The 26,640-nt window shown below is 39.8% G+C and overlaps 1 protein-coding gene and 1 non-coding gene across 8 annotated transcripts in view; one reads left to right on the top strand and one right to left on the bottom strand.

Moving 5' to 3' along the window:
* The first annotated feature begins 1,249 nt into the window (after positions 1-1,249).
* Positions 1,250-1,321, top strand: trnad-guc (transfer RNA aspartic acid (anticodon GUC)). Its single transcript has one exon. It is a non-coding gene; the product is annotated as a tRNA-Asp (tRNA).
* Positions 1,322-14,371: 13,050 nt separating this feature from the next.
* Positions 14,372-26,640, bottom strand: part of trak1a (trafficking protein, kinesin binding 1a) — a 45,264-nt gene continuing 32,995 nt past the window's right edge. For 6 of the 7 annotated variants that reach the window (XM_071469681.1, XM_071469683.1, XM_071469679.1 and 3 more), the window contains 8 exons: positions 26,528-26,602; positions 25,864-26,001; positions 25,512-25,588; positions 25,134-25,373; positions 24,417-24,745; positions 21,678-22,163; positions 20,188-20,290; positions 14,372-18,472 (listed from right to left, as the gene is read on the bottom strand). In XM_071469681.1, coding sequence (XP_071325782.1) covers positions 17,431-18,472; positions 20,188-20,290; positions 21,678-22,163; positions 24,417-24,745; positions 25,134-25,373; positions 25,512-25,588; positions 25,864-26,001; positions 26,528-26,602 — 2,490 coding nt within the window. In that variant the 3' untranslated portion in view covers positions 14,372-17,430. Of the gene's footprint in view, positions 18,473-19,712; positions 19,810-20,187; positions 20,291-21,677; positions 22,164-24,416; positions 24,746-25,133; positions 25,374-25,511; positions 25,589-25,863; positions 26,002-26,527; positions 26,603-26,640 lie in introns of all 7 variants that reach the window. The other variant, XM_071469684.1, reaches the window with a different exon arrangement.

Genomic DNA, 26,640 nt, shown 5'->3' with positions numbered 1-26,640 from the left:
AGATGAGTAAAAATAGATGGGAGAAGAAAAAATTTGAAGAAATTTGCCTGTCTTCATATCTCATGCTTTTAAAGGTCGTCTTAAATACTTGATACTTATGTCATAAGGCAGGGATTTTCCCTTTACATTTACAACAATCATGTCCAAGCTTGTCAGATAAATGGTTTCATCACATTTTGAAACATAGTCCTTCTCACTTCTACAATCTATAATCAGAGAAGGTGGTATTTCTTTCAATGGGGACTTTAAAATGATGGTGAGATATTACCTTGATGTTGCACAGGGGACGGTTTTTATTAGAATGCCACTTCAGGTTAGAGTCAAGCATCCTGAAATGGAAATCAGAGTGCCAAAACTCATCATGCAAATAGTGCAATAATGGCTCCAGCTCTCATCAATTAGAATCACTGGATAAGGCCTTGGAGCCATTTTCTGACACACACACACACACACACACACACACACACACACACATAGACACAAATTCAGAGCAATATCTCTATATTCTATTATAAAATGGAGAACAATTGTGTGTACCTACAGTTGACGTGATTCGAGAGACAAAATCTGATAATGTCAGAGATTTGTCTTCATTTCATGTTTGTTTTACATTGCGGACTTACGTACGGCTCAGTGTACATTGGCGCTTGGGTGCCTTTTGCTCCATTGGTGACGTGACTACATCCAGTTTAGAATCTCTCATGTGATATCTCCAAGGACTCTTTGTAACACATTCTACTCATTTGGATGTAGCTTCTCTAATGAAAATGCCAATGGGGCTCAGGGTACATTGGCACATTTGCTGGCGTGAGGCGCAGAGAGGTTTCCATAGTGTAGTGGTTATTATGTTCCCCTCACATGCGAAAGGTCCCTGGTTCAAAACCGGGCGGAAACAATCTTCTGCTTCTCAAACAAAGTGAAGTCAGACAGCGAATGCGATTCATAACCTCCGTGCCTCCACTTGACGTGTCGAGTTGCAAAGAGCATCGTTGAAAGGCTGCGTAAGGACAACTTAAAATCAATAGATGTTGACAATACAGAAGGTGGGTTTGCAGTTGTAAAAGCTTCCAAAAGTAAACACAATCTTGCCAATTTAACGCTTTAGTCAGTGTTCCTTTTCAAAATCCAGATTAAATGACTACAGAGCCAAAGCAACAATTGATTGGGCCCTATCCTCCCAACAGAAGAGTGAATGTGCGAACAAACACCGCTGGTCGGTTGAAGACGGCTGTTGCATCTGTGGCAGCAGTCCTCGTTAGTATAGTGGACAGTATCTCCGCCTGTCACGCGGAAGACCGGGGTTCGATTCCCCGACGGGGAGAGGCTTTTGGTTTTACTACTTCACAGCTGTATCTTCACCACAGAGCAAAGCTCGGGTAATGGAACACCATCCAGCATTTTCTTGCTGTCCAACAGTGGCCTTTAAGCGAATGCCACCTTCCCCTGCAGCAACAGAAATGAATGCACGTTAAAAGAAGTACAAACCTGCTCATCTTGTCCACTTTCCTAAACATCAGCAAAGTTTGACCTTATGTCAGAGAAAAAAAAATGCTGCTTTATATACAGAAGGTGGGTTTGCTTCCAAAAGTAAACACAAACTTGCCAGTTTAACGCTTTAGTCAGTATTCCTTTTTAAAATCCAGATTAAATGACTAAAGAGCCAAGCAACAACACCCGATTGGGCCCTATCCTCCCAACAGAAGAGTGAACGTCATGACCAGATTTTGAAGAGTTACAGCAGACATGACCAGCTTGGATGGAAGGCCACTTCTCCAAGCAGTGTAGTGGTTATCATGTTCGCCTAACCCAAAAAAGGTCCCTGGTTTGAATCCGGGCAGAAACTACTTTGTGGGATCATGTGCTTTGTTAAACAGTGATTGTGACCTCTGTATATCCTTTTGATATATTGAAAGGCTTGGTTAAGACAACTCACCCTCTGGCCCCATCTCAATGTCTTAGCCTTCAACCTTTACAGATTTGGTTGATGTCAACTGATTGATTTATCACCATGTCGTCATAGGTCAAATAACTACAGACCGTTCTAGCTATTAATCACCACTGAGCTCTGTGCTTATACACGTAAAATTCTTTCTTAACTTTTGGGTCCCAAACACTTTCAAACAGTCCATCTCAGAATGCTTTGGTGTCAGGATTATCCAGTCAGCACATTTATGCTTTCTATTGTTCACCATTTTTATTCATTTACTCAGTTTCCTGTTTGGTCAACAGGGCATACAATAGGTAAAGCTCATAGTGAATTTTAAGAGTGCCTTTTTCTGGACCACAATGCAAACTAGCTCTTGTGCCTGTTTATATATTGTAAATTTTTCATCATACTTCAAATATTTTCTGTTTTCCTATATATGAACACAGGTTTAGAATAAGTGACTGGCCTAATCCACCATGGATTCCTCTCACCTCTGGCGGTCTATTTTGCCTCACTCTAACTACTCCTCACCATTGCCATGTCATGATGCAGCAGGCAGCCGTTTTTAGCAAAAAAAAATCTAAAGACCTGTTTGAGGCCTATCACCAGATGGCTGATAGACACTAAACATAGTGAAACATGTAACTGCCATAGTTAAACAGTTATTTCCTAAGCAGAAGTCAGTCAGAGACCAAAATAGAACTAAATGGAGAGAGAATATTGGCCTACATGCGCCAGTCAGACACATGACTCTATATGAATGCTAATGTAGCTCTGCATCTGCAGGATGTGTAAATAAGCAAGTGTTAAATAGGCAAGGCCATAGCAACTTTTTAAAGTGGTAATATGTCCGTGATGTATTTACAACTTTTTCCATATTGCCAATGATTTATACAATTTAATAATAATAATAATAATAACAAATAATTGTTATAAGATTGTTTATATTTCCTAGGGATGTAGTTGTTACTGTGGTACAACTGTTGACAGTTGACAGGTGTAATGGTGAATACATCATCATAATACAGACAAGAGAGCAGTAATGACACAAGCTGTTAATAAACATTTAGTGTAGACACAGTCTTTAATCTTCCTTTCTCTCCTCTCCTGTCTTTGCTTTTTTCCTGTCTTCACCCTTCCGTCTTTCATCTTTCTTTCCTTCCCTTCACTCTGTTGTTGACCATTACAAGCAGTCATAAAGACATTAAGATATAACCACAGGAGATAGGAGCCATAAAACACACACATGCTGTGGAAGATGTGGCCCTAAAGTGTATAAAGTACACAAATCAGCAGGATCCCTCTGATACACAAACATCCAGAGAGGAGGGAAGATAAGAAAGCCAACAAGCTTCAGTTGTAAATATATGAAATATAGAAGGTGGGTATCATGCATGTGTTGGTAGGTACAATAAAAATATCACATTATCATTATTAATTGGTCAAGTTAGGATTTATTGAATGTTGTTCTGTATTCATGATGTTATTAACAGAAAACTAACTTATTTGCTCCAACATACAAAATATGTTGTAGCAGCTTGATTATGTTGACTTACTAAACAGGCAAAAAATTAATTTTTCCTGCTGAATGATGATGAGGGTGTTGTTAATACTGTAATAAATACAGAATATAATATGCAGATTTTATAATTGTGTTGAGCATTTGTAAACAGTGGAAATAAACAAATACATTAGATTGACCTCAGTTTCTTTTGATTATGACTGTATATTACAGTATCTGTCAGTATTGCCCCTGTAACCAGAGTTTTATTGAAGTGTTTACCTTTTTCCTTGTAATAAATGTGGATTTAAAAAAAATGCATTTATTTATTTTTAATTCATAGTGGTGGTTTACACGTTCATCCCACTGTGTCTGGTAGCTTGGTCAATCAGGGATAGGCTGTAAATGCTGTCCCGTCAGCACATTCCCTCCCTGTTTACAGCTGGCATCCACTCTTTTTATTTTGGAAGTATTATAAAATTTTTATTTCACACATCATGCTTTACTTTTTTTTATTTAGGTTTGCTGTAGTTCAAATCACAACAATTTTATCTCTTGTGTGGATTCGTGGAAAACACTAAACCAGTTTGTGACATTGTGATGATGATACAATATGAACCTTTCGCAGTTCTAAAGCCTATATTTGCATCTGATGGTGTGAGTGGTCTCAGCAGCTAAATGGACGACACCAATTTACATTACTATGAAAAATTATGCACTGTGGTATAATCACAGTCTCTTGAAGCACAGAAACTAGTGGCACTGGCCAATTAGAAGATGGAAGGTTTGTCTGTGTCAGAGCAAGACAAGGAAAATGTAAGATATTAAACTATACCAAGACCTCCAGCCACCCTGAGAGTTCATTTGGTGAGGAAAACATAACATTATAGTATTAGACAGGATCCCACATCACACGTATTCCTCCTCTTTCTCTGTGTAATGATAATTTAACAGGCAACATTTGTGGATGCACACTGGCTGGAAAAGGCATTAGACTTCTTCTACACTGTCTTATGATATCTTCGTCAGTGGTATACACTTATTTGCTGCGTCTATAGTTGATTCCAGTGTTAAGTCTCCTGTTGTCATATCATCCTTGTGTACCTGCTATCATAATGACAACAAAGCGACCTGACAGCCCTGCTGTCATAATAGCACAGTGACTAGGTGAGCATTTGGTGGGGTCATTATGGGACATAGGGATGGGAGAGGTAGACGCAAATTTGGAGCCAGCTGGGGTTATTACAAAATACCCAAAATTAAATATCTCAGTGAGACTATTTTTACCCTCCGACTCTGATTAACAAATTCATACGCGCATTTCTTGAAGTCAGTCTCTATGTATGTGAACAAATACAAAATCTTACACAGTCAATAGCTGTAGTTAACAAATTAACAAATGCTACCTCACAACCACTATAGATGTGCGTTGCTGCCTGCTTGTGTGCTCACAAATGCACTTGTTTATGTTAATATTTTATAAAGCTAGTCAAAGAAAGGATGCCTTTCTCATAGCTGTTCTGTTATTCACTTATCATCTGCTCTAAATGTTTTACACAGGTTATGAAAATTATAATAATATACATAACTGACACATGGGTCTACACTTGTTTTTGTGTCTTTCCTCCACACTAAGAGCGACAACAGAGCATATGGCTTTTTGTTTGAGAATGAACAAAACCTGCTTGAATTAATGGAAGAATATTACCTTCAGCACTGGCAAAACAGATCCCTCACTTTGTGCTTGAGCTTTATGATAACTTATATTATTTCATGTTTGTGTGCAATAAATGTCTGAACCCTTGATTCTGACAAACATAACTCCCCCCCCCACACACGTAGATGCACACATAAATAAATAAAAGCGACATTTCCATCTTCATGTCATGTCATCTCGTTCTACATCCTTCTGATGACGCGGGTGAGACGAGCAGATTCCTCTAAATATAACCTTGCACTGGAAATGTCATCACTGTCATATTCCTAAATAAAAACCTCACCACAGGTTCAGATACAAACTGATAACATCCGGGTGACCCAAAGTAAACTTTATCAACTTATATCATCACCATTTTCATCTGTCTCCCTGTCCTCTGTTGTCCACACTGTTTCTCTACCTCTGGTGTGTACTATTTAATAACTTGTGAAAAACACATTGAGAACTATAAAATATCTATTAGTGAATGTATGTAATGAGCAGATGTCAAACAAATTGTGAATGATCATGACTTCAGGGACACAAAATGATAGGAAACAATAAATCAAGTGCAGCTGATGGTTTAATCATAGCCCTGACTCCTCATCAGGCATATACCTTTAATCATGTGCTTGCTAAACTAAGAAAAGTTAACATAGGCTCTGTCTCATACCTTGTGTGACTGTCATATTTGCCTATAAACTACAGGGCATTTCTGGGACTGCACCTGTTCAATTGCCCTTAAGTCAAATGTGTGATTTTCTGCTTTTGCTGTTTTGTTTTTTTTAACATGCACTCATCATGTTGTGTGACATGGGTGGGTTTCAGGTGACTGAACAAATTGTTTGTTACAGTGCAGCTATTGTCCAGTACTTTTATACTTTCAGCCTTGTTTGCTGTACATCCCCAGCTGCAATTTCACCAACATTTGAATAGTGTGTTCTGCCTGAGTTGCACTCCTATTTAATTACATCGCTTGGTGGAACAATGCCGAAGCTACTTCCTCTGTTTGGAATGAATAAAGACAAGCGTGCACACGGTTAATTTCATTATTGACTGCTCTGCTTATTATTTTCTCAACTGATTACAATTGCAAACCTGGAACCAATATATTTTTAGCAGTTTTACTAGAAAGAATTCTGTAAAGACTAATAGATTATCAAATAGTTTACTTTTAATCAGTCAACTACTCAACTCATTGTTTCAGCTCTAAAACACATCTAGTGTTAGATGAAATTTGTCACTTTGAGGTACTTTCAGGTGCATCAGGTTGTGTTAGAAATGACAAAATCAGGTCAATGAAAAATATTTTTTTTGTGTAATTGTCAGTAAAATTTGCTTCCCACCACCGGTAATGAAAGATCTATTTTATAAATGAGAATATCTGCTCTCTGAGATGGATAAGCACAGAGACAAGGCTTGCTAATTAATAACTCAGATAGCAAAATAAAGTTCTGGCCCAGTATACACTACAGTTTCACAGCCCATATAATTCCATATCTGGGTAGATTTCATCTCTGGTGCTGACTGGCAGCTGGAAGATTTTCTGTGTGCCTGCCAGAATTGGTCCAGAGGTGGAAGTAGCATCTGACAATCATGCTGTATATAGACCAGACTTGGGCCAGAAGAAACACAATCATGTGGCCTGGGTATAGGCCAGACATATATTGCTATCTGGGCAGTGATGAAGGTGTCTATGCTCAGCGTTAGTGGCTGTCAGGTGACCCTAGATCAGAGAGAGGGAGGGACTAAAAGGAGAACTGTGTGGCCAAAATATCTTGAGTCAGGCAAATTATTAAGCATCTTTCAGATATGGAATATGTAACGTTGGTGTTGTTGTTGTAGAACAATGGCAGGCAGCCATTGTTTTTAAGATCTTATATCAAGGAAATTAGCCTGCCATGTGGTGCTCTCTTTGTCTCATTCTCATTCTACCAATTTACCACAGTTTTAAGGAAGAAAAGTTTCACCCTTGTATAATCTTGTAATAGAAATAGAAAGCTGCAACATGGTATAAATTGTGTGATTGCATGGTGTTTTTTGCTTGTTTGTTTGTTTTTAGGTGTTATGTAGTTATTTAGTTGTAATTCAGATTGATAACAGTTTTTCACCTGAAGTGTCAGAAACCTGTCAGGATGAAAAACAAAATGATTTTACCCCGTTAAGTGACGGTGTCTGATGCCAGCTAATGTTTGTTTCCCAGGCAGACAAATGCAATTCCACTTAATTTGACTTGATTCAATTTTCTGTCTGGCAAATTCTAATAATCCGATGTAAATATTGTTGGTTAAAAATGTCACAATGAAAGTGTAATGAGTGGAGCAGGGGAGGAGGAAGAAGACCGTCTTCTCACGTTTCACATTCTCACACTACAGCAGTGGAAGACATTAGCTCTTATTTTGTTGTTCCTTCAGGACCTGCTGCTAATCACATTAAGGAAGTTGCTGCAGAAATAAGCAACCATGAATAAACTGAGGATGTTATCTTGTGCTCATTTTTGTCTCAAACAATCACAATATTACAGTAGTTACGTAAAAGTGTGAGAAATGCTTCAGGAGTATTTTGGATAATGACTTGAGTCTTGCTTTTTACAATAGGCACACTTTTAAACTGATCTCAGAATGATTCAAATAACCTGTCTGAAGACAATTAAACCCTCAGGTAAGAGAGTGCAATGACTGCACAGCAAGTCAAGAATACTCTCCAGGATGTAGGCAGACATGTTTCCTTGTCAATGATCAAGAGAAGATTTCATGACCATAACCACAGAGAACTCAAGAGGCTGCTGTTCACAAAAACACTGAAATAAGTCATTGAAGTTCTGAAGTTCTATGGACTGATTAGACAGAAATAAACTTCAGTCTAAGTGATGGAAAGTAGACAGTGTGCAAAAAAAAAAAAAAGAAAAAGAAAAGCCACCACCTCATCTGTCAAACATGGTGATGGCTCTGTTATGACCCCAGCATGTACGGCTGGTGAATGGAACTGGCACATTTATTGATGATTTATTGATGATTTTATAGGCCAAATGCATCAAATCTCATTGGATGACAATTCATGATTCAATAGGACAACGATCCTCAACATACGGCCAAAGCAACCAAAGAGCTTTTCGAGGTTAGGAGGTGGAATATTTGTGACTGAGCTCGATGTGACTGTACTTCATCCCACTTGCTGAAGACCAGACTAAATACAAAGCGTCTCCTGATGTCTACAGATCGAAGACTTCCGGCAGTCATTGAGTTAAAAATTAAATATGATGTTTTTGTTTGACTTCATGTGTATCAGTCCAATTACTTTTGAACCCCTACAATTTGGGCACCACATGTTTAAAGGGATGTACTTTCCACACAGTTCTTTCTATATAGATGTAAACCTATTCCATTTAAAGCAATTAAATGTAGCATCCATTGTTACCAGCTGCAACAGTAGGGCTGGAACTTTAAACCTTGTGAGTCTCTGTATGTGTCATCATGGCAAAATATAGTTCTGGAGACACCTGCTGTAGCAGGAACTACTACAGAAGCTGTTTTGAGTACTTTGGCAGGTGTCTGTCTGTATGTAGAGTTTTCCCACTGCAATAGAATTGCAGCCGTGCAAGATACAGCCAAGAAGCTTTACAGGTGTGTACTTGACATCAAAATGAAGGCTGAGTTTTAAAATAACTCTACAGGGGAACTGATATGTCAAAGTGTGAGCTCTGTTAAATGCATTAAAATTCTTCTTGCTGTCTTGCTGCTACAGCTTTACTTGCTCTGATAGATCGCTTTAAGACAATAAATGTAAATGTTTGGTTGTCATTTCTTGCATTAATTTGTTCAATGTACTGTAAATGTTAAATACTCATGTAAAGTCCTAGTTAACTTCCAACAGTAAAAAGTACAAAGCACTTACATGATTATATTCCAATTAATCATCTCAGTAAGTAACAGTTTTATGACCTATAACCTGTGAAGAATTAATGTCCTGTGTGTCCTTACTGTGTAGTTTCATGATGTGAAAAAAGGTGAAAGAGACGGCAGGAAGTGATATTTTGAGTCCATGTGTACAAACTTGCATGTTTGCTGCATATGTCAGAGCTTTTTGATCACTTTGGTGAAACTTAAGTTTAGAGATCAAATAAGTATTGACACAATACTCCAACATAGGAAGTATTATGTATTTCAGCAATAACAAAGTACTGATTTGTGTAGATGTTAGACATTTTTCGGCTTATTTTTTGTGATAATTAATGATTGTTAGAGTGTCAATATTGTCATCTTGAATGTTATTTGAAAACAAGCTTCAGAATTCCCACAGTGCAACTAGATCCGGGATTGGGCTTGTAATATTTGAATATTCATCTTTATTGTGTACTGGCTTTTTCTTCTCTTGTGTTTGGTTACATCTTTCATATGGTTGTCATTGGCCAGCTGCAGTATAGTACATGGCAGTATAAGGGAATAGGTTATCCACTTAATCCATAAAAAATGTAAAGCTCATACAGTGATCATCAGGATGCTCATCCATTATCAATACTAATGTCAATATTTTTGGCCTGGGTCTGCAGTGTGTTGAATATCTGTCATTATGTGGGGACCAAATTAAACCATGACGTGAAAGATTTTTGAGTCAGATGCTGCATTTAGACGAAAGTACCCAAAGTAACTGATAAACATTCCTTCAGGGTTGCAGAGTTTACCGTATAACCATGTCACTCTGCCTTTTTACCTCCTCCAAGGACGTTTTCACCTCTCTGTTTGTTGGTTTGTTTGTTTGTTTGTCAGCAGGATTAAGCTTAAAGTAGATGGGGCATGGGGCATTGGCCAGGGAAGAACCCATTAAATTTTGGCACCATTACAGTTAAAAGGGCAGATCAAGGATTTTTTTTTTCACTTTCCTCACCATTGCAAGGGCATTGAAGTTGAAGACTGAATTTTCCATATTTTAAGCATTGTCTACTGTTATGGCTACGACTTTGTGTTCTATTAGAATCAGCCTTATTGGCCAAGCATGTGAACACATACAAGGAATTTGACTCTATTTCTCTCAATGAACTTACACACTAATACAGTAGACACACAGCAGAACAAGAGCAACAAAGCTTAACAAAGTCAAGTCAAATCAATGTTATTTATCCCTCTATCATCAAATCAAAAGGGGCTTCACAATCTGAACAGCAAAAGACATCCTCTATGATTAGACTTGGATGAGTAAAATGGAAGAAATCTGAAGAATTATTAATTTGATCTGGTTTTAGAAACAGCAAGGAAGGAGAAAAAACTCTTTGATGGCATTATAATAAAATCAAATTTGTATAGACTGCATCTATAGAAACTTGTGACATCAAGAGTAATGACAGGCCACAGTAAATGTAAACACTTGAATAGTGTCAACAGTTTACTTCCTTTTAATTAAACCTAAATACTTAGCAACCAGCATTTAAATGTCATATTACCGCAAAGATGTTTCCTAAGTCGCCAAGTTTGGCCATGCCATCAGTGGACAGTATTTTGATAAATTTGAAAGTGCCACTAGACAAATTCACTACAGTGTTGAGTAACATGTCAAGTTATCTGTTCTATATTGACATTCAGTCTCAGTAACACTGTTACCTCTATGTATAAACAATGGACTTGCACTGAATTATTACTATCACTCAAAGAAACACTGTTTTGCTCACATGTTCACTTTCACAGATTTATTACTTCCTGCTGACCAGAGAACATATGTTTCATATGTTTACACTGGACAAGAAAACCTCTAATGGCATCACTTTAAACCCTGCAGCTGATTTGTGTGCGGATGGGTGACAGGGAAAAAGGGAGTGAACAAGAGAATCGATCAAGTTAATATCCAAAGGCAAAGAACTTGGTTAGAGCGCTGGGGTCAGAGAGGACTGACGCCAGACAGAAAAAATACAATTCACTGTGAGATGAATTCTGCAGAAATGTGTGCATTGCGCAAATCGAAAGCTTGTTGAGTGACTGTAGAGGAAGTCAGTTCAAGAATAAAATGAACCTAGTGTACACTCTATCCACACAGATTAATTAAAATGGGGTCATACATGAGCAGGGTGGCAGAATGGCAGTGTGAAGTGCCCATTCAGAAAAAACAAGTCTACAAATCCAAAGTAAAATTAATCACTCTTTACACAGAGATGTCACAATGTACTTGATGATCACAATCAAACAAGTGCTGTGTTATATCACAACTGCAGCCTACAGTGCCCTGCACATGCTACTTTCTCTAACTTTAGGCTTTAAGCTTCTTTGGTTGGTTTAAGCAAAAAACTGTGTGACATTCAGCTGCACTAACAGCTCTGTTAGGCTGTGACTCGGCACATCAACATGCCAATATGCTAATGTGTACCTTGAATGTAATGTTCATTGTCTTAGTCTTAAGATTCAGACATTCATTAGTGGTTGAGACAGCCCCCTCATATATATTGAGATATTTGAAGGTATAAGTAAAAACTGTGACCTGCATTTGGTGCTGGATGAGGAGTGGCCTCATCACACTTGGATTTTCCCCATATCTCTGTTTGGCAAAATAACAGATTAAGATTAAAAAAAAACAAAAAACAAAAACAATATTGCCCACTCCACAGAAAGAGATTGATATCACAAAAGATAGGTATTGTCCAAAAACAAACAAACAAACAAAAAAGCAATACATACCCAGTCTCTAAAGGCTATGCTCAAGGTTTGTGGCAGAATGGTTGATTACACAAGTCAAACAGCTCTCCTTTTGGCCACTGTGTGAAGGATCATTGCCGAAGGACTTTGGCTGCGCAGCCTGTCATGCTTCAACTCTTGAGGACATGATCACACGTCACATAGCTGAAGTGGACCTTCCTTCAAAGCTGCTGTTAATTACTCTGTGCTCAAGAGTCTGTTGAGTAATCTTGGCTTTGAAGCATGCAAAGCAGCTTTTTTTTTCTTTTTTTCTTCAAGGAGACAGTTAACCTTGTCTCTTGTAAAGTTTGTTTGGCTGATGTTTTCTCTATGTCCACTCAGTTTGCAGTAAAAACAATCTTCCAAACTGCCTAGACTCAGTGCAGCTTTTATCTTAAAGTCTGCTGTGTTCCTCTTGTTCCATCTGAATATAAGATTCAAGGGACTGACAACATATAAAGAACTGACCAGTATTAATCTGACCAAGTCATGCCAGGGAAAGAAGTTTCATCCTCCTCCATCATTAGTCTTTTTCAAGTTCTTTACTTTTCTGTCCTGGCTGACGCAACTCTGCACAATGTTCTCATTTCCCCTCTGGGACCACACACACCTGCTAGTCCTCCTCTAAGCATCAAAAAACATTTCACAACCATCCAGTACTGTGTATCCATCTGTCCCCTCTCTTCATTTTCATCTCTTTTATTCCATTAGAGAGCAGTCTTACTTTCCATCATCTGAGTTGCCTCACTGCCATCTCTCTCCGTCTCTCGCTATTCACAACATCTGGTTTTGGAGCCTGGTTTGTTATAATCCTGATAAATCTCTACACATTAGTACATAATTTAATGTACACTCAGATTTTCTATCTCCATTTCAGTTTGCCAAAGCAGCAAGATACACTAAGTAGATTAACAATAAATTATGAGCCTGTTTACAATATCAAATGGCAAAATAATAACCTAATTTCCTTTGTGACATTAGAATGAATTTATAACACAACAAAAAGACTGGGAGGGCACTCACAGTGGTGTTGTGTCAAGCTGTAGGAGAGACAGTTCTGCCGTGCTTTACTGTAAGGCCAGGAAGAGCAAATATAGGTTTACAAGCCCAACACTGGGTGCGTTTCCTATGCTGTCAAGACGGCTTTGCTTCTCTTTTCCAGGCTTAGAGTTGGCCATGGTGTGTGTTTATGCCAGCTGTCAGTTCTGTTTGCTGAGACACGATGCCTCCCTGTGGAATAAAGCTGTAACTGGAGAATGGCTAGAGCTAAAAAAGTTACTCAGGCCAGTCAAGTGTTCTTCGCTATTCACCTGAACTAATATCCACAGAAAAGTATGTGAACCCTTTGAAATGACCAGATATTTTGCATTAATTGGACATAAAATGTGATCTGATCTTCATCTGAGTTGCAAGTATGCAGAATCACAATGGGATTACGCTAACAACATAAAAGTCAATTATAATATTTTGTGTCTATAGTGAACACACCTATTAAATGTTCACAGTGCTGATGGAAAAAGCAAGTGAAGCCTTGGATTTAATAACTGGTCAAACCAATATGCGACAAATAACCTCAAAAAAGTAGCTGCTGATCAGACCTGCACAATGTTCAGGAGGAATTTTGGGACATTTTCTTTGGATGTCTGGTTTGACCAGCTCTCTGTGGGTCATCATCTCTATCTCTTTTGGGTTAAGGTCTGGGTTGTGACTGTGTTACTCCAACAGGTGGCTTTTCTTAGTTTGAACTCTTTGATGCTTATTTGTCATCGTCCTGTGGCATCGCCCAACTTCTACTGAGCTTCAGCAGGTGGACAGCCACCCTGACACAAGAAACCTTGATAAACTCGGGAATTCATTTTCCCCTCAATGATGGTGAACTGTGAACTGTGAACTTTTGTGAACTTTTATTAGCCATCAGTGATTGTGAAGTGTCCTTGCATGTTCTGGGAACTTGGACTTTGCAGATGAGTGTACAAAGCTGCATGTCAGTCTGATGTGCTGATCAGTGGCATGGGCATGCGGGCCTTTTGAACTTTCATGTTAGCTACTCTTTAAAATATTACCCTGCTTATTTGTGCCCAAAGGAGAATGAGGCAGCAGAGGCAAAGGAGTACAAAGGTCATGCTTGAGTGTAGAGCTCGATTGGAATAGAAGAATGTGGGTAAACTTGAGGATGAACATGAGAGAGGCCTGGACTAGTTGCAGAGGTGGAGTGGCAGATGCAGTCCAGAGTCAACAATTCATTCATCAACTTTCAATGGGATTTTTTATCATGTTATGGTTATATCATGAGATTGTGCGTGCATTTACCATATCGTGGCATACTGTATATTGGAAAATCATTCTTATTAATGTGGTGCAGATTTCCACCATAAAACCCAGTCCTATTACTACAAATGATTTATGGCACTTAATCGCCCCTCAGGGTGATAGCCAAGACAGTGTTCCCCACAACTCGAAGGACGTATGATCAACACACATGAACCAGAGAGAAAATCTGCAAAACTTTCTCATCCCATCAAGACTGATTTAAAGACCTATAGCTGGACTCTAAATAAATACATTCTTTGCTGAATAAGGCAAACAAGTGATTGTCTCTGTATTTATTTTGTTTTATTGACGGCACAGTCTGTTCTGTAGAATAGAACACTTCAGTCCCTGAACAGAAAAGTTTGTTTCCCTCTTTACTCAAAATAAACAACTTCATTCCCCATCTTTTTCTCTACTGTTACAGTTTATTTAAAAAAAAATAAAGTTAGCATGGCTATTTGTGTTGCATACATTTACAATGTAATAATAGTTTCCCCTCTGAGGTTAACACAAACTACTAAAGATAAATCAACGTACTGTACACAAATATATGGCCCTACAGCAGGATTACTGTTTGAAAGAACTTACATTCAGATGATTCAAATGACACACAGAAAAACAAGCACACACATGAACACACACCAACTCCTCACGTCATTCTTGGCACTTGGTATCAATATTTAATACTGTGAATTGTTGTCTCATTTTTTTTTCTCCCAAATGTGCAGCTGCTATTGTAGACAACAAACTGTACCCACTGTTTTAAATGGAAATGTCTCTAAAAAGCCATTTTACTAAGTGCCACAGAAATGTTTATCATGAAACCATAATGACAAAAATGTCCAATCAAGAACGATTCAAAATGTCAGTGACAGTTCAAAATATAAATAAAAACTGCTCAAGTCCTTCACTTAAACATATACAATGCATATTCAGTTATATGTGTGCCTCTAATAATCCAAGCATGTAATAAATATATTTAATGATAGTTAATCTCTCACTAGATAACATTGCAATTTTAATCCCTTAATCATTAAGGATTTCAACACATCACTGCCAGCGTCTGAGCCAGCCATTTCATCCTTTCATTCATGAGTCAGTCAGACAAGTGTTCAGTGGCCCAGTCCCAATGTCCAACTTCAGATTTAGACTGACACCTGCAAGATCAGGTAAGTGCCCAAGCACAGGAGGGTACAAGGAATGAGGAATCAGACAAATCATTTCATCTGCACAGAGGGGTTTCTGTTGCCATTTAAGTATGTGTGATGTTCATATTTCATGTATAGGTTAATACAATTGAGTGTTACTTTCTCTCTTTTCAAATAGTCGGGTAAGTTTTCCACAGAGAGTGCAAAATACCTGATGGGCGTTTCTGAGGGTGGACACTGGAACTGGACCAAAAACGTCCCTTCAGCAACAAGCTGTGATAAAAGCTCAGTCTCTTGCTCTTAAAACCAACATTTGGTTTTTCTTTTAACAATTACATTCAGAAATATACAAGTCTCCTAATGCCTAATATTGCTTTACATTTTTTCACCCACATGCTTGTTCGATGTTGACAGAATAAATTATATGGTGTCAGTGTGTGCATTTATTTGCATACACCAGCGATAAGGAAATAAAGTGAATTTGCTATGTATGTTTTTCAAACATACTTCAATTCTGTTGTTGTGGTTTCACCCAGTTCTTTGTCTTTGGTTTTGAGCGAATTCTCAGGGTGCAGCAGTGCCTGTGGCAGACTTTACTTTCTGATCTTCCAGCTCCCATCTGCATTTTGTTGTTTTAGGATGTTTGTGCCCATGCCATACCATATGCATCCTCCTCACACTTTTTCTACACTGACTAGATGAGTATGGAAAGATGCACCAAAATGAGAAAACCTAGAGAAAACAGTCGAGGTGTTTTATCTGTATAGCTGGACCTGATCTGTATTGCCTTCAGGTGCTACGTGTGCCTGTGGATTCTAAACGGACAGGATGCTTCACCCAAACTCATGAATAGCCAAAAACAGACACGGGTATAAATAATCATGTGTGGGGCTCCCTCAGCAGGTTCAGACACTAATAGATTAATTTTGCACAATTATTTTCATTTACTCCCTTTACTGCATACCATCTAACAAAAGGCAAATTAAAAGATTAATCTAATCAAATCAAACAAATACAAACCCATACTCTGGTGAGATAAAGTGTATTAGCTGTTTTTAGGCACATAAGAACATTCAGTCATAGCGAGAGGACACATTAAAGCCCAAATCTGGACTTTTTGTTTGGAAATACATATTACACACATACAGAGAAGAAAGAGTCACTGGTAGAAAATAATCTCTAGTGCTAATGCCACTGTGACATTATAACTTCAATTTAACCCCAGTGCAATTAAATGCTTAAAAATACCATAGTGGCCCAAATACAAGATGAAAATGTTTTAGACTTTTAGACTTTTAGGGTAGACATAGTTGACATTAGTCTGTATCACAGACTGTACACTGGGATGACTTACAAATACCAAATAAATTCAAATGCCCAAAACTAAAGACACTTTGTTTGTTGTGCATCCTGTAAATGTTTTTACAGATGTATCATTTATGAGGGTCGTCAATGGGGAAAATGTTTTCTGGAGACTTTACTTTTGCAGTTTCACAGTAGAAACCTGCTAGCCCATGAGTTGATACAGCACTTTCTTAAAGTAACAGTAACAGCTGCTGTAGCACATGTGTAATTGTGTAGTCATGGAATATACAACTCATTTGTTTATAAATAATCTCAAGGAAAAAAAAAAAAACAGCCTTATCTTCAGGTCAGTACAGTAGATTTTAAATTCATGTTTTTCTGTGGACTCATTCAGGTTGAGGAGGAAAAGGGCTCTGGGAAAACTGTGCAGTACTTTCACCAGATTGAGCCTTTAATATTATACTGAATATGACACAGTATATTGCATACACAATATACTCGTACAATGGACACAGGAAGGCAACGTACTCCATCATTAGCCTGACATTATACGAGTATAGTAACAGAGTATAACAGTTTCAGCCACTACTGGTTTATTCATCACCATTTCATTGGGTTTATATTATGTTGATTGATGGTTGTTAAATCAGGCAGTGTGTGGACTGGTCAGGAAAGATGACTTATTCTTTAGTTGAGTCCGTGGATGGACTCTATCATTCAGTCTGGGGACTTTCCACAATGGAAGCATGTCTGTATAGATACATATGGTATTTGGTTTTGTAAATAAATTTGAGTGTGTGCACATGTAGTCATGTCTTGAGTATTGTGCTGCAGAATGTGTGAGTTTGTGTGTTGTAATATGGACTAATACACTAAATATTTCCTATTTATGTCACAGTTTCATCACCACTGTGTCGGTCATTGCTTGTTGGCCTGGTGTGTCTCTGTATTATCGTCTGTGGTGTGACTGTATCCAGTGCATGTAGTGTCTGTGGTATGTGTATGGGCTTCGTGACCAGTGTGTGATTTGTTTGTCTTTTGCCCATTTCTTGTGTGTGCACTGTGTGTTGTGTACTTGGGGTTTGCATCGTATGGGGTATAAGTATCTCTGTGCTGGGGGGACCTCCTGGGTCTTTCATAGCCATACTGGCCCCCACCATGGCGGGATAGCTTCGATTCCTCCTCAGTCCTGCGTTCAATCCTGGAAGCCCCCCACCCAGAGCACTGTTCCCCAGTCCAGTGGAGCCAAAGGGGGCTAAAAGAGCATTCCCAGATGAAGCTGAAGCAGAAAGAGGGGAAAGGGTGCGGAAACTTTTCAGTTTGTCCACAAGTCGCAGGTTCAGCATGTCATCATCTGCCTGGGCCCCTCGCTCCCTCTCTGCCTCACTCAGCACTTCCCTCAGAATGGTGCGAGCTGGTTTAGAGGCGAGGAAGGTGTCGTAGTATGGAGGGTCATCAGCGGTAGGGCTGAACTGAAAGACTGGGCCGGTGGTGGTGGAGGAGGCAGATTTGGAGCGAGGGGAGTTGGGTGGCGTGGAGGGCTGGAGGAGAAGGGTGTCTGGGCGTTTCCCCAACCGTCTCACATCAGTCTCGCCTGGTGTGTCGGTGCACCTCTGCGCCTGTGCTCCTAGCTCGGGTGTAGAGGCTCCACTGGAAAACATCCCTCTGTCCCAGCTTCGGGGGTTGTACACAGATGCAGAGATCCCATGCTCCACCAGGAGGCGCACCAGGCCTAGAGAGGTGCTGGTGGTCTTGGTGGACTCCCTAAGGTTGGTTGAGGACTCAGCGAGGGAGAGAGACAGGGAGAGGCGGCGTGGAGTGCAGCAGGGGGTATATGAAGGCGTATGTGGGGTAGAGAAGGGTATAGGAGAGGATGCAGGGGTAGGGGTGCCAACATAAGCACTGCTGTAACAAGAGGCTATAGCTGGGCTGAAGGTGGAGAGGTGAAGGCAGAGAAGGGGGCGATGGAGAGATGAAGGAGGGAATGAGAAAGAGAAGGACAAAAGAAGGAAGGAGGCATTGGATGTGCGAAGAAAATGAGAAACAGTATGGGAGCAGGGAAAGACACAGATGGACATGAGTTATCAAGTCTTAATACTTGGCTTTCAGTGACAATCATCAACAATTATAGCGACACAATTTTCCTAAAACATTACACAACCATGAAGAAATTTGTCTCCTGTTTTGGCAACTGTGAGCAAATTAGTTTAGAGCTCATCTAAATCTGTGCAAGACCCATTCAACCAAACTGAGTTATCTGTTATAGAGAGGCCCATTAAGACATTTTAACACACAGTGAGTTATTTATTAGCTGCTTTGATGTAGCTATAGAGTGTAAAGAAAGCACACTTCTACCTTTCAGAGCTTTCAACTTCATCTTATGGCTTACATTTAGTCAATGCAGCTACCTCAGGTGTCATCACATGGTCTTTAACTTGTCCTTAAGTTACATGATAAGTTACCCTTTTCTAATTTAAACATTTGCTGTTGGATGCAAACGGCCCTCTTGAGCTTTCTCCTGCCATAGTCTCCTGGCCAGTCTTACGTCTGATGCTGTGACTAGCTCTGGTCTGGTGTTCAGACAGTCACAGTTATCTCACACTTTTATGGATGTAGTTTTTCCCACCACTGTTGCAAGTAATGTCATACACCGCCCTGTCTTCTTCTCCAGGTGGGTCCAGTCTTAAATGGCTTGTGGTGGGTGCAGAATATCTGAGGTCCTCCACCAAGGGTCAGCCTTGTAAGGAGACAGGGACTACAATTTATCTCCTATACATGACCACTTGTTATCGCCTGACCAAAGGACCAAATTTAGGTCAAGTGATGACACCTGATCTAGCTGCCTTTGCTGTCTGAAGAACATTAAATATGCTTAAAAGCTAGAGGTGGACCTTTTTTGCTTTGTTTGCACCAGATGCTGTTCCCAAAGGTCAAGAAAGAGCATCCGTATTCAGATCCTGACAAAGGTAGATTTGATCAGTGATTGGAGTCATAGCATTGAGTCAGATGTTGGATTGTTAGTTAGGAACATGTGACAGTTAATATTAGAGGAAATATCTGAGTAGCTTCACAAGTCTGTGACTATCTGGGGTGTTAGAGTAAATTCCTAATGTTATTGTTTCATACACACCCACAAACTCTGCAAATGCACTCCCATGCATTTCCTCACCCACGTGCACCTCAGTGGGTGCACTCAATGGGTCTGCTCTACTCCGGCCATGACAACCATATGATACAACTCCACTTCATCTTCCTCATCACATGACCTGCCAAGGCCAATCAGACAGTAGGGAAATAAAACGTATGAGCCAGTTGGAGGGGGACAAAAGGACAAGATGCTCCTTGGCCGAGAAGCAACTATTTAACACTGACAGTAACTGTTAGTATTGTAGGTCTTCATTTTCTGGGTAAATTTTCCTATTAACAGCAGATTTAACAGTAGTGTCCTCCTCTTATTGTGCCACTTTGTAAAGATATAATGCATCTATGGGAAACGAGACAAATGACTGGCTGCCCTCATGTGTTCATAGTAGTTCACCACACTTTCAAACATCAGTTGTACAAAGAAGAGCAAAAGAGTTTTACTACTAACTTTGATATTTCAAAGCAAGTGCAACAGTAATAATAAGTAACAAGATATTTACCTCGGGGACACTGATGTCAGCTGGTCAGAGGGGTGGAGAATCCTGCAGGTGGTGAAGGTGTATGTGGAGCTAGTATGGGACATACACTTCCCTGGGAAATTGACTACAGTTGAGGAGAAGGTAAGGAAGGAGAACAGAAGGAAAGGTTGTTAGTTTTCAGACGAAGGTACCAAACAACACTGTAAAAACACTGTGCACAACAAAGTGGGGAAAAATAAGCCGTGATCAAGGTAAAAGCCCAAAGAAAAAGCCCCAGCATCCATTAGTTCCCTATTTTATGATACAGAAGTTAGCCAAGTTTGCCAACAGCCATTTTCAAGAAATTCTCTTCATAGAAGGAAGTCACTGAATATCCACAAAGTAAACCTGAGACATTTCACTATTTATTCAGCTCCATTATTTGTCAGTATAGAGATGTTTTGGTGTTAATTATACGTGTAGCTTTATGCTTTTTTTAAATGCTGCTTATTGTTGCTGAAAGCAAAATTACTCATCTTTAGTCTTCCATAATATTGATTCTGTATTTAAGATATGAATTTAGCCAAAGAAGATTTACCATGTAATAACCCCCCCCCCCCCAGAGGAGAGAATTAGGTATAATCTCTATAATATCAAATCTAATGTATCTGGCACAATTTCACAAATCAAGTTCATTGTACCAAGTTTTAGTTTTTTCTGTTTGGGCATTCCTTCATTAAGAGGAACACAGTACTGTACTATGTGAGCCAAGGAAGAGTACTGTGTGTGTGTGTAGGAAGGTGACCCTACACCAAAGCCACTAAGTCAACTCCAATATTAACCAGGCGTGGGTGTCACGCGTTCATGTGACTTGGACAGCTGCACTAATAACGCCTGATATAGACACATGCACATACATGACTTCAGCCATGATATTTGGAACATGGGTGTTTTAGTGTGAGCTCTGACTGTCAGAAGTACCTGAATAAATCCATATGGCCTAGAACCAACTAATTTCATGAGCAATCTTCCAATTGTGATTTCAACAAATTATATCATCACAAATGTGTGCTGCAGGTCACCACTGAGACCAGTGGTATTACGAATGACACCCAAACTTCCAGATTTGGGAAGATTTGGTTGAAAGATTGAAAATTCAAAAGTGTGATTGGTTGAAATAAAGCGATGTATGGCAGTGAAAGACAGTATGAATTTAGAAGGAAGATTAGGAGGATGTAAACTGAAGTAAAATAAAGAACAAAAAAACAAGTACTCAGTTTTGATGGGGTTCGATGGCTGCAAACACATGGACTGCCGGGGAGATAGGTGGGTGTCGGGGTGTGTACACATGAGCGTAATCGTGCAGGAAGGGACGTCACATTGGGATTGTGAGATGTCCAATGAATACCTTCCCCATTCCCTCACCCTCCCACCCCTCCTCTTCAAACCCCCCTCCCTTTTACCCCCATGCTCCATGGGCTAGAGGGGAGGGTGGATGCAGTGCTGTGACCCCAGCTAAGGGGCTCCCTCACCAGGCATGCGATCCACTGTGGCAGGCTGTAAGGCCTGGAGTTCCTTGAGGTCCACGTGCCCATTCATCATCATCTCAGAAGAAGAGGGGAGAGGAGAAGAGGAGGGGGAGAGGCTGGATAAGGAAAGGGGCGTGTTTCCAACAAGTCCGTCTTTTCCTTGAATTGCTTCTTTAGCCCCACACATTTCTCCATGAAATGTTTCTGATTGGTTATTTTCATCAGTGTCGCCATTTTTGTTGCAGCAGACAGAGGGAGTAGAGGTAGAGCGCGGCAGATCCAAAGGAGCAGTACTTTCTTCTGACAAGCCAGTAAATGAGTCACATGAGGCTTCATCCTCCTCTGGTTGGTCCAGCTGCCAGCTGTCTTCCTGTCCCTGCTCGTGTGCTAAAGTGCGGAAGCCCTTCGTGACCACACCAGGCCGATGATCCAGCAGAGCGCCCATGTGGGGTTGAGCCAACTGTTGCCATGCATGGAGTGTAGCAGAGCCTGCAAAAAAATGAGAGGAAAAGCGGATGTTATCTAAATACATGTTTAGCTGCTCTCTACCACAAACACACACCATCAAATTAATATATATATATATATACATAGCTGGAACACTCTTCCTACCACTAATATATAATATTACAGCTTAATTTAAGATTAAATGAATGATTTAGATTCAATGATAACTGAATGACTTGTACAGCACTTGCTTAACAGCACTTCCACAACATCAGGGGACGTGAGAGATCCACTTCACTGAACTTAACAGTGCTGTCCCACCTCATTTACATCAGCTTTACAGGATAATGTCTCAGCTAATACAGCTAACATACATACACAGAGAAGAACTCTATACTGACATTAAATCTGTTCAATAAATGTCATTTTTGTGTTTAAATATAAAGTGAATCTTTTTACTGGTAGACGTTATACTGTATATAAACGGAAACATACACAGGCAAGCTGATAGTAGAGACGTGGAGACGCATATTAACTGTCACAATCCAGATCACACATGTACTCACACAGACAAGACAGGCAAAGGCATATTCTTGGACAATATATCTTCATGCAGTACATTACAGACTCTGTCAAACATACCCACACTGTAGACATGTGTCTTTCTATATACTTAAGTGTCATTGAATCTAGTGAATTGGTCTTATTTCAAGTCGAATGAATGGTTGCTTTCTCATATCATGCACACAGATCCCTTCAGAGATGTCAGTAAACAAACTCATAAGCCCAACACAAAAAGAATGAGAGAGAAAGGGGAAGATGAGAAAATTAGTAAGATTTTATTCAAGAAGTCATCAACAAAGAAAACAGACAAGTTGAACAGAAAAATAAGTAGAGTGCAAAGAAAAGATAAACCCAGAATGAAGAAAAAAGGAGAAAAAAAGAAGAGTGAAATAGTGGACCATAAACACAGTTATATGTCTCTAATGTAGAATCAGAAATCTGTGAATTGGTGAGTACTGTCTTATCAATTTAGTCAATATCTTGAATTCACAACCTCCCAAAACCCAGACTATGAATTTATTGATTTCTGGACTGTTGACTTTTAAGGGTCACACGATTGTTATCTGACAGCAGCCAGACTGACCATGCGTAAAATAACTTCAAAATCAAAATCATATATTTACATTTCATATGAATATGAATTATTTGTCTTACTTTAATCAAATTAACAGGTGTTTGGTGTTTAGACAGCACCTTTCACAACATTACAATGCAAGTGTTGTAATGCTGTTTGAACACTAGGTGGTGACACAGAACCAGAAATACCTCTGTGACAATAGGTTACATATTGCACATGTGCAATTTAAGAAAACAGCTTCAGGATTAAGGCTGTTGTTGCTTTTTGGACAAACTGACAATGTCAGATTATGGGAAGAGAAAATTGTAATTTAACTGGTTTCAGTTGTTCTGTATCTCTACTGGCATCATTGTGTGGATAAATATGTGACATTGAATATATAAAAAAATCAACTGTACAAACCCAACAACCAATAAACTATGGGAATAAATAATGATAGGATAATAAAGGTCCTCTATTTAGAAAAGAACAAGGCAGAAGAAAACCTATAAATACAATAAGTGCTATTTAAAATATCACAATCTGTCTCACCTATTGCAACTGCAGTATAAAGTGCTCACCTTTTGTGATGTATTTTCAATAAATACAACACCCGGAAAAATGCATTGTTCTCACATACAATGTTTCTACCTCACATCTACTTAATTGAATTTTTAAAAAGTAAGTACTACCATTAGTTTATATTTCAAACCAGCAGCGCGGCCGTGTATGTCTGAAGTAAAAAGTGTGCTGGAGATTCAAACTGCCCTCCTGTTGCTCTAACACCTCCATCAGGCCTGCGACTAACGCCAGCGGGGCTCTGAGGTGAGGCTGTGAACTCGGCAGGCTGCTCAGCTCCAGCAAACTGGAGCTCCTCCTCAGGGTCTTAGGATCCTGTGAGGCACTCAGAAAGATTTTGGACGGACTGCGGTTATGGAGAATCAGATATTGATTCTGTGGCTGGTTCTGAAGTGCTTGACCTTGGTTGTCTGTTTGGGTTTGACAAATCTGGGTGTAACTTTGAGGAGGATGTAAAAGAATACAATTTGAATTTTGTGCCACATTCTGGGTTTGATTTTGTTCATTGTGCAGGGTGTTCTGAACAGTGTGACTTTTATTCTCTTTTTCAGTATAAGGAGTACTAGAGGATCTGTGACTCTGAGAGGAATAATCACCTTCTAGCGGCTTTACAATCTGCAGCTTCTCTGGCAGGTAGGATCTTGCTGTGAAAGAGTATCCCGACCAGACACTTCCGAAGGAGGGATGCGAGCACAGTGACAACAGACTCTCAGTCGGGGTCGCTGGGCCTCCGCTACCCTCCCCACCTCCTTTTTCCTCCTCTTTGGCCAGGTAAGCCAGCTTTCTCTCCCTCTCTTCCTCAAAAAAGCGTTTCTCTGAGAGGTAGTTGTCGCGGCGGAGGGACAGACGTCGAAGGGCTGCCTCCAGGTCCCTGCTGCCTGGGGTCCCTGGGGTGCCAGGGGGCCGCTTGTTAGAGTCCTCTGACCTGAAGCAGGAGACATAGTTGAGTTAAGTTTAAGTGAAGAAAAAGTAGTATGTCTATCTCTTGGTTTTATTTTGTACAGCTCAGTTGGTCTCTGTTGTGGTAGATAATAAAAAAGCAGGAGCTAGTGACTGAAATCTTAGGTTTGTGTACTTGGTTCCTAGTAACTCTCACCTAACAGAAACACGCCCACTAACACCAAGGTTACCAATAAACCCAAAAATAATCAAAAAACTGATAGAGTGATGGGCATCCCCTTAGTTACTTGAGACAAAGAGGCAGAAACAGGAAATAAATGGCAAAGAAATAACTAAAGAACTAAGTGAAAATTATTAGAATTACTAAATAATAAATATCTAAAATGTCTGTTGCACAGTTAAATTGTCCATACCCGTCGTCTGAGCACTCCAGGATACTGCTAGTCCTGTTGTCCAGGATGATCCCACTCCCCGTCTCGCTACCATAAATGGAGTCAGAGCGAGGCGTGCCCATCCTGCTGGAACGCCCTGAGGTGAAGCATGACGTCTGGTTGGAGCCGGGGATGTTGAGAGGGGAGGGGGCTAATGATGAACGCTGCTGACGCATCAGGTTGAGGTTTTTCACTGTCTGGAAAACTCGCTTTGGGTGCAGTCTGAACAGACAAGATGAATAGAGAAATGATGGATGAATATTATATAATGACAACAGACTGAAAAGACTGAAACCTAATAACCCTATCTTAATCTGTGTCTTCTGTTTAAGGTGAGTCAGATTTTAAAATTGGACGTACCTCTGCTCTTCTACGTCTGGATCATCCATCTGCAGTTCCTTCCTCATGGTTCCCTCTATTTCTGCTGCCAGAGAGTCCTGGAGAAGAAGGAAATTGTTTATTAATCTACGATGGCCCTAAGTCAAAGAGATGTGTTAATGAATGACAGCACTGGTAACATTTGCTGTAGATATCTAGCTCGAGTTTGGGGTCATAGGTCTAATGTGTTCAACTCATAATGAAAACACAAAGACCAAAGTATAGTTAAGTTGCAGAACATTGAAGGATAATGATAACTCCCTATTTCCCGCCAAAGCTACCTTCTTCCCTGCCTCTCTGTTGTCCCTCCCCCACCTTCTGCTTCCTCACTCACCATTGGGAACAAGCCCAGAGAGTGGAAACGCCTCGGTGTGCTGAGTGGAAGAGTTTTATTTCTCAGGTTTTTCAGTTCCTCCTGAGCTTCATGAAGCATCTCCATACACTCTGCATACTTATCCTGGAACTCTCGCAACTGAAGGAGGTAAAAAGAAAAAGCAGGTGAGTAAGTAAGTAAGTGAAATGATGAGGAAAAAAAATTTGTTGATGAAGAGCAATTATTTTTTCACTAACTATTTAGGTACTGCCGATTATCAGACATGGGATGTTTGATATAGAAACATTGACCTTCATCCATAGCTTTGTATTTATCTATTGGCTATAGATCCAAAAGTTTGAAGGGTGAAAATATCAAATACAGCTGAATTTTAATATAGAAGTGACATTTTGGTGTAACAAGTTTAAGAATTGGCCACCTTAAAGTTCACATCCTGAACCAAAGAAAAGTAGTGTCATTATCATATGAGGGTCTAAAATGTGCTTTTGAGGACAGTTTCATAGACATCACATCCAGCGCTGCAAAACTTTAAAAGGCTTCCAGGTTATATTAATATTGAAGGGACTATTACAAGTCCCCCCTTGTCATTGCAGGAGGTTCTCTGTGTCCTGTTGCTGCAGAAAATACAATGAGGCCACAGTCAGTGGGTCATAGATTTTCTTACCTCAGCAGTGAGTTGTCGCTGGGCGTCTTTGGCTGCTCCTAAGTGCTGAGTCAGCTCCTCATTCTCCACAGCATACTGTACACACCCCAGACAAAAAAAAAAAAAGAACAACA

The sequence above is a fragment of the Trachinotus anak genome, unplaced genomic scaffold (genome assembly GCF_046630095.1).
Source record: "Trachinotus anak isolate AG129_WGS33_773 ecotype Australia unplaced genomic scaffold, CSIRO_AGI_Tana_v1 ptg000032l, whole genome shotgun sequence".
Lineage (NCBI taxonomy): Eukaryota > Metazoa > Chordata > Actinopteri > Carangiformes > Carangidae > Trachinotus > Trachinotus anak.
This window is presented reverse-complemented; position numbering and strand designations above follow the sequence as displayed.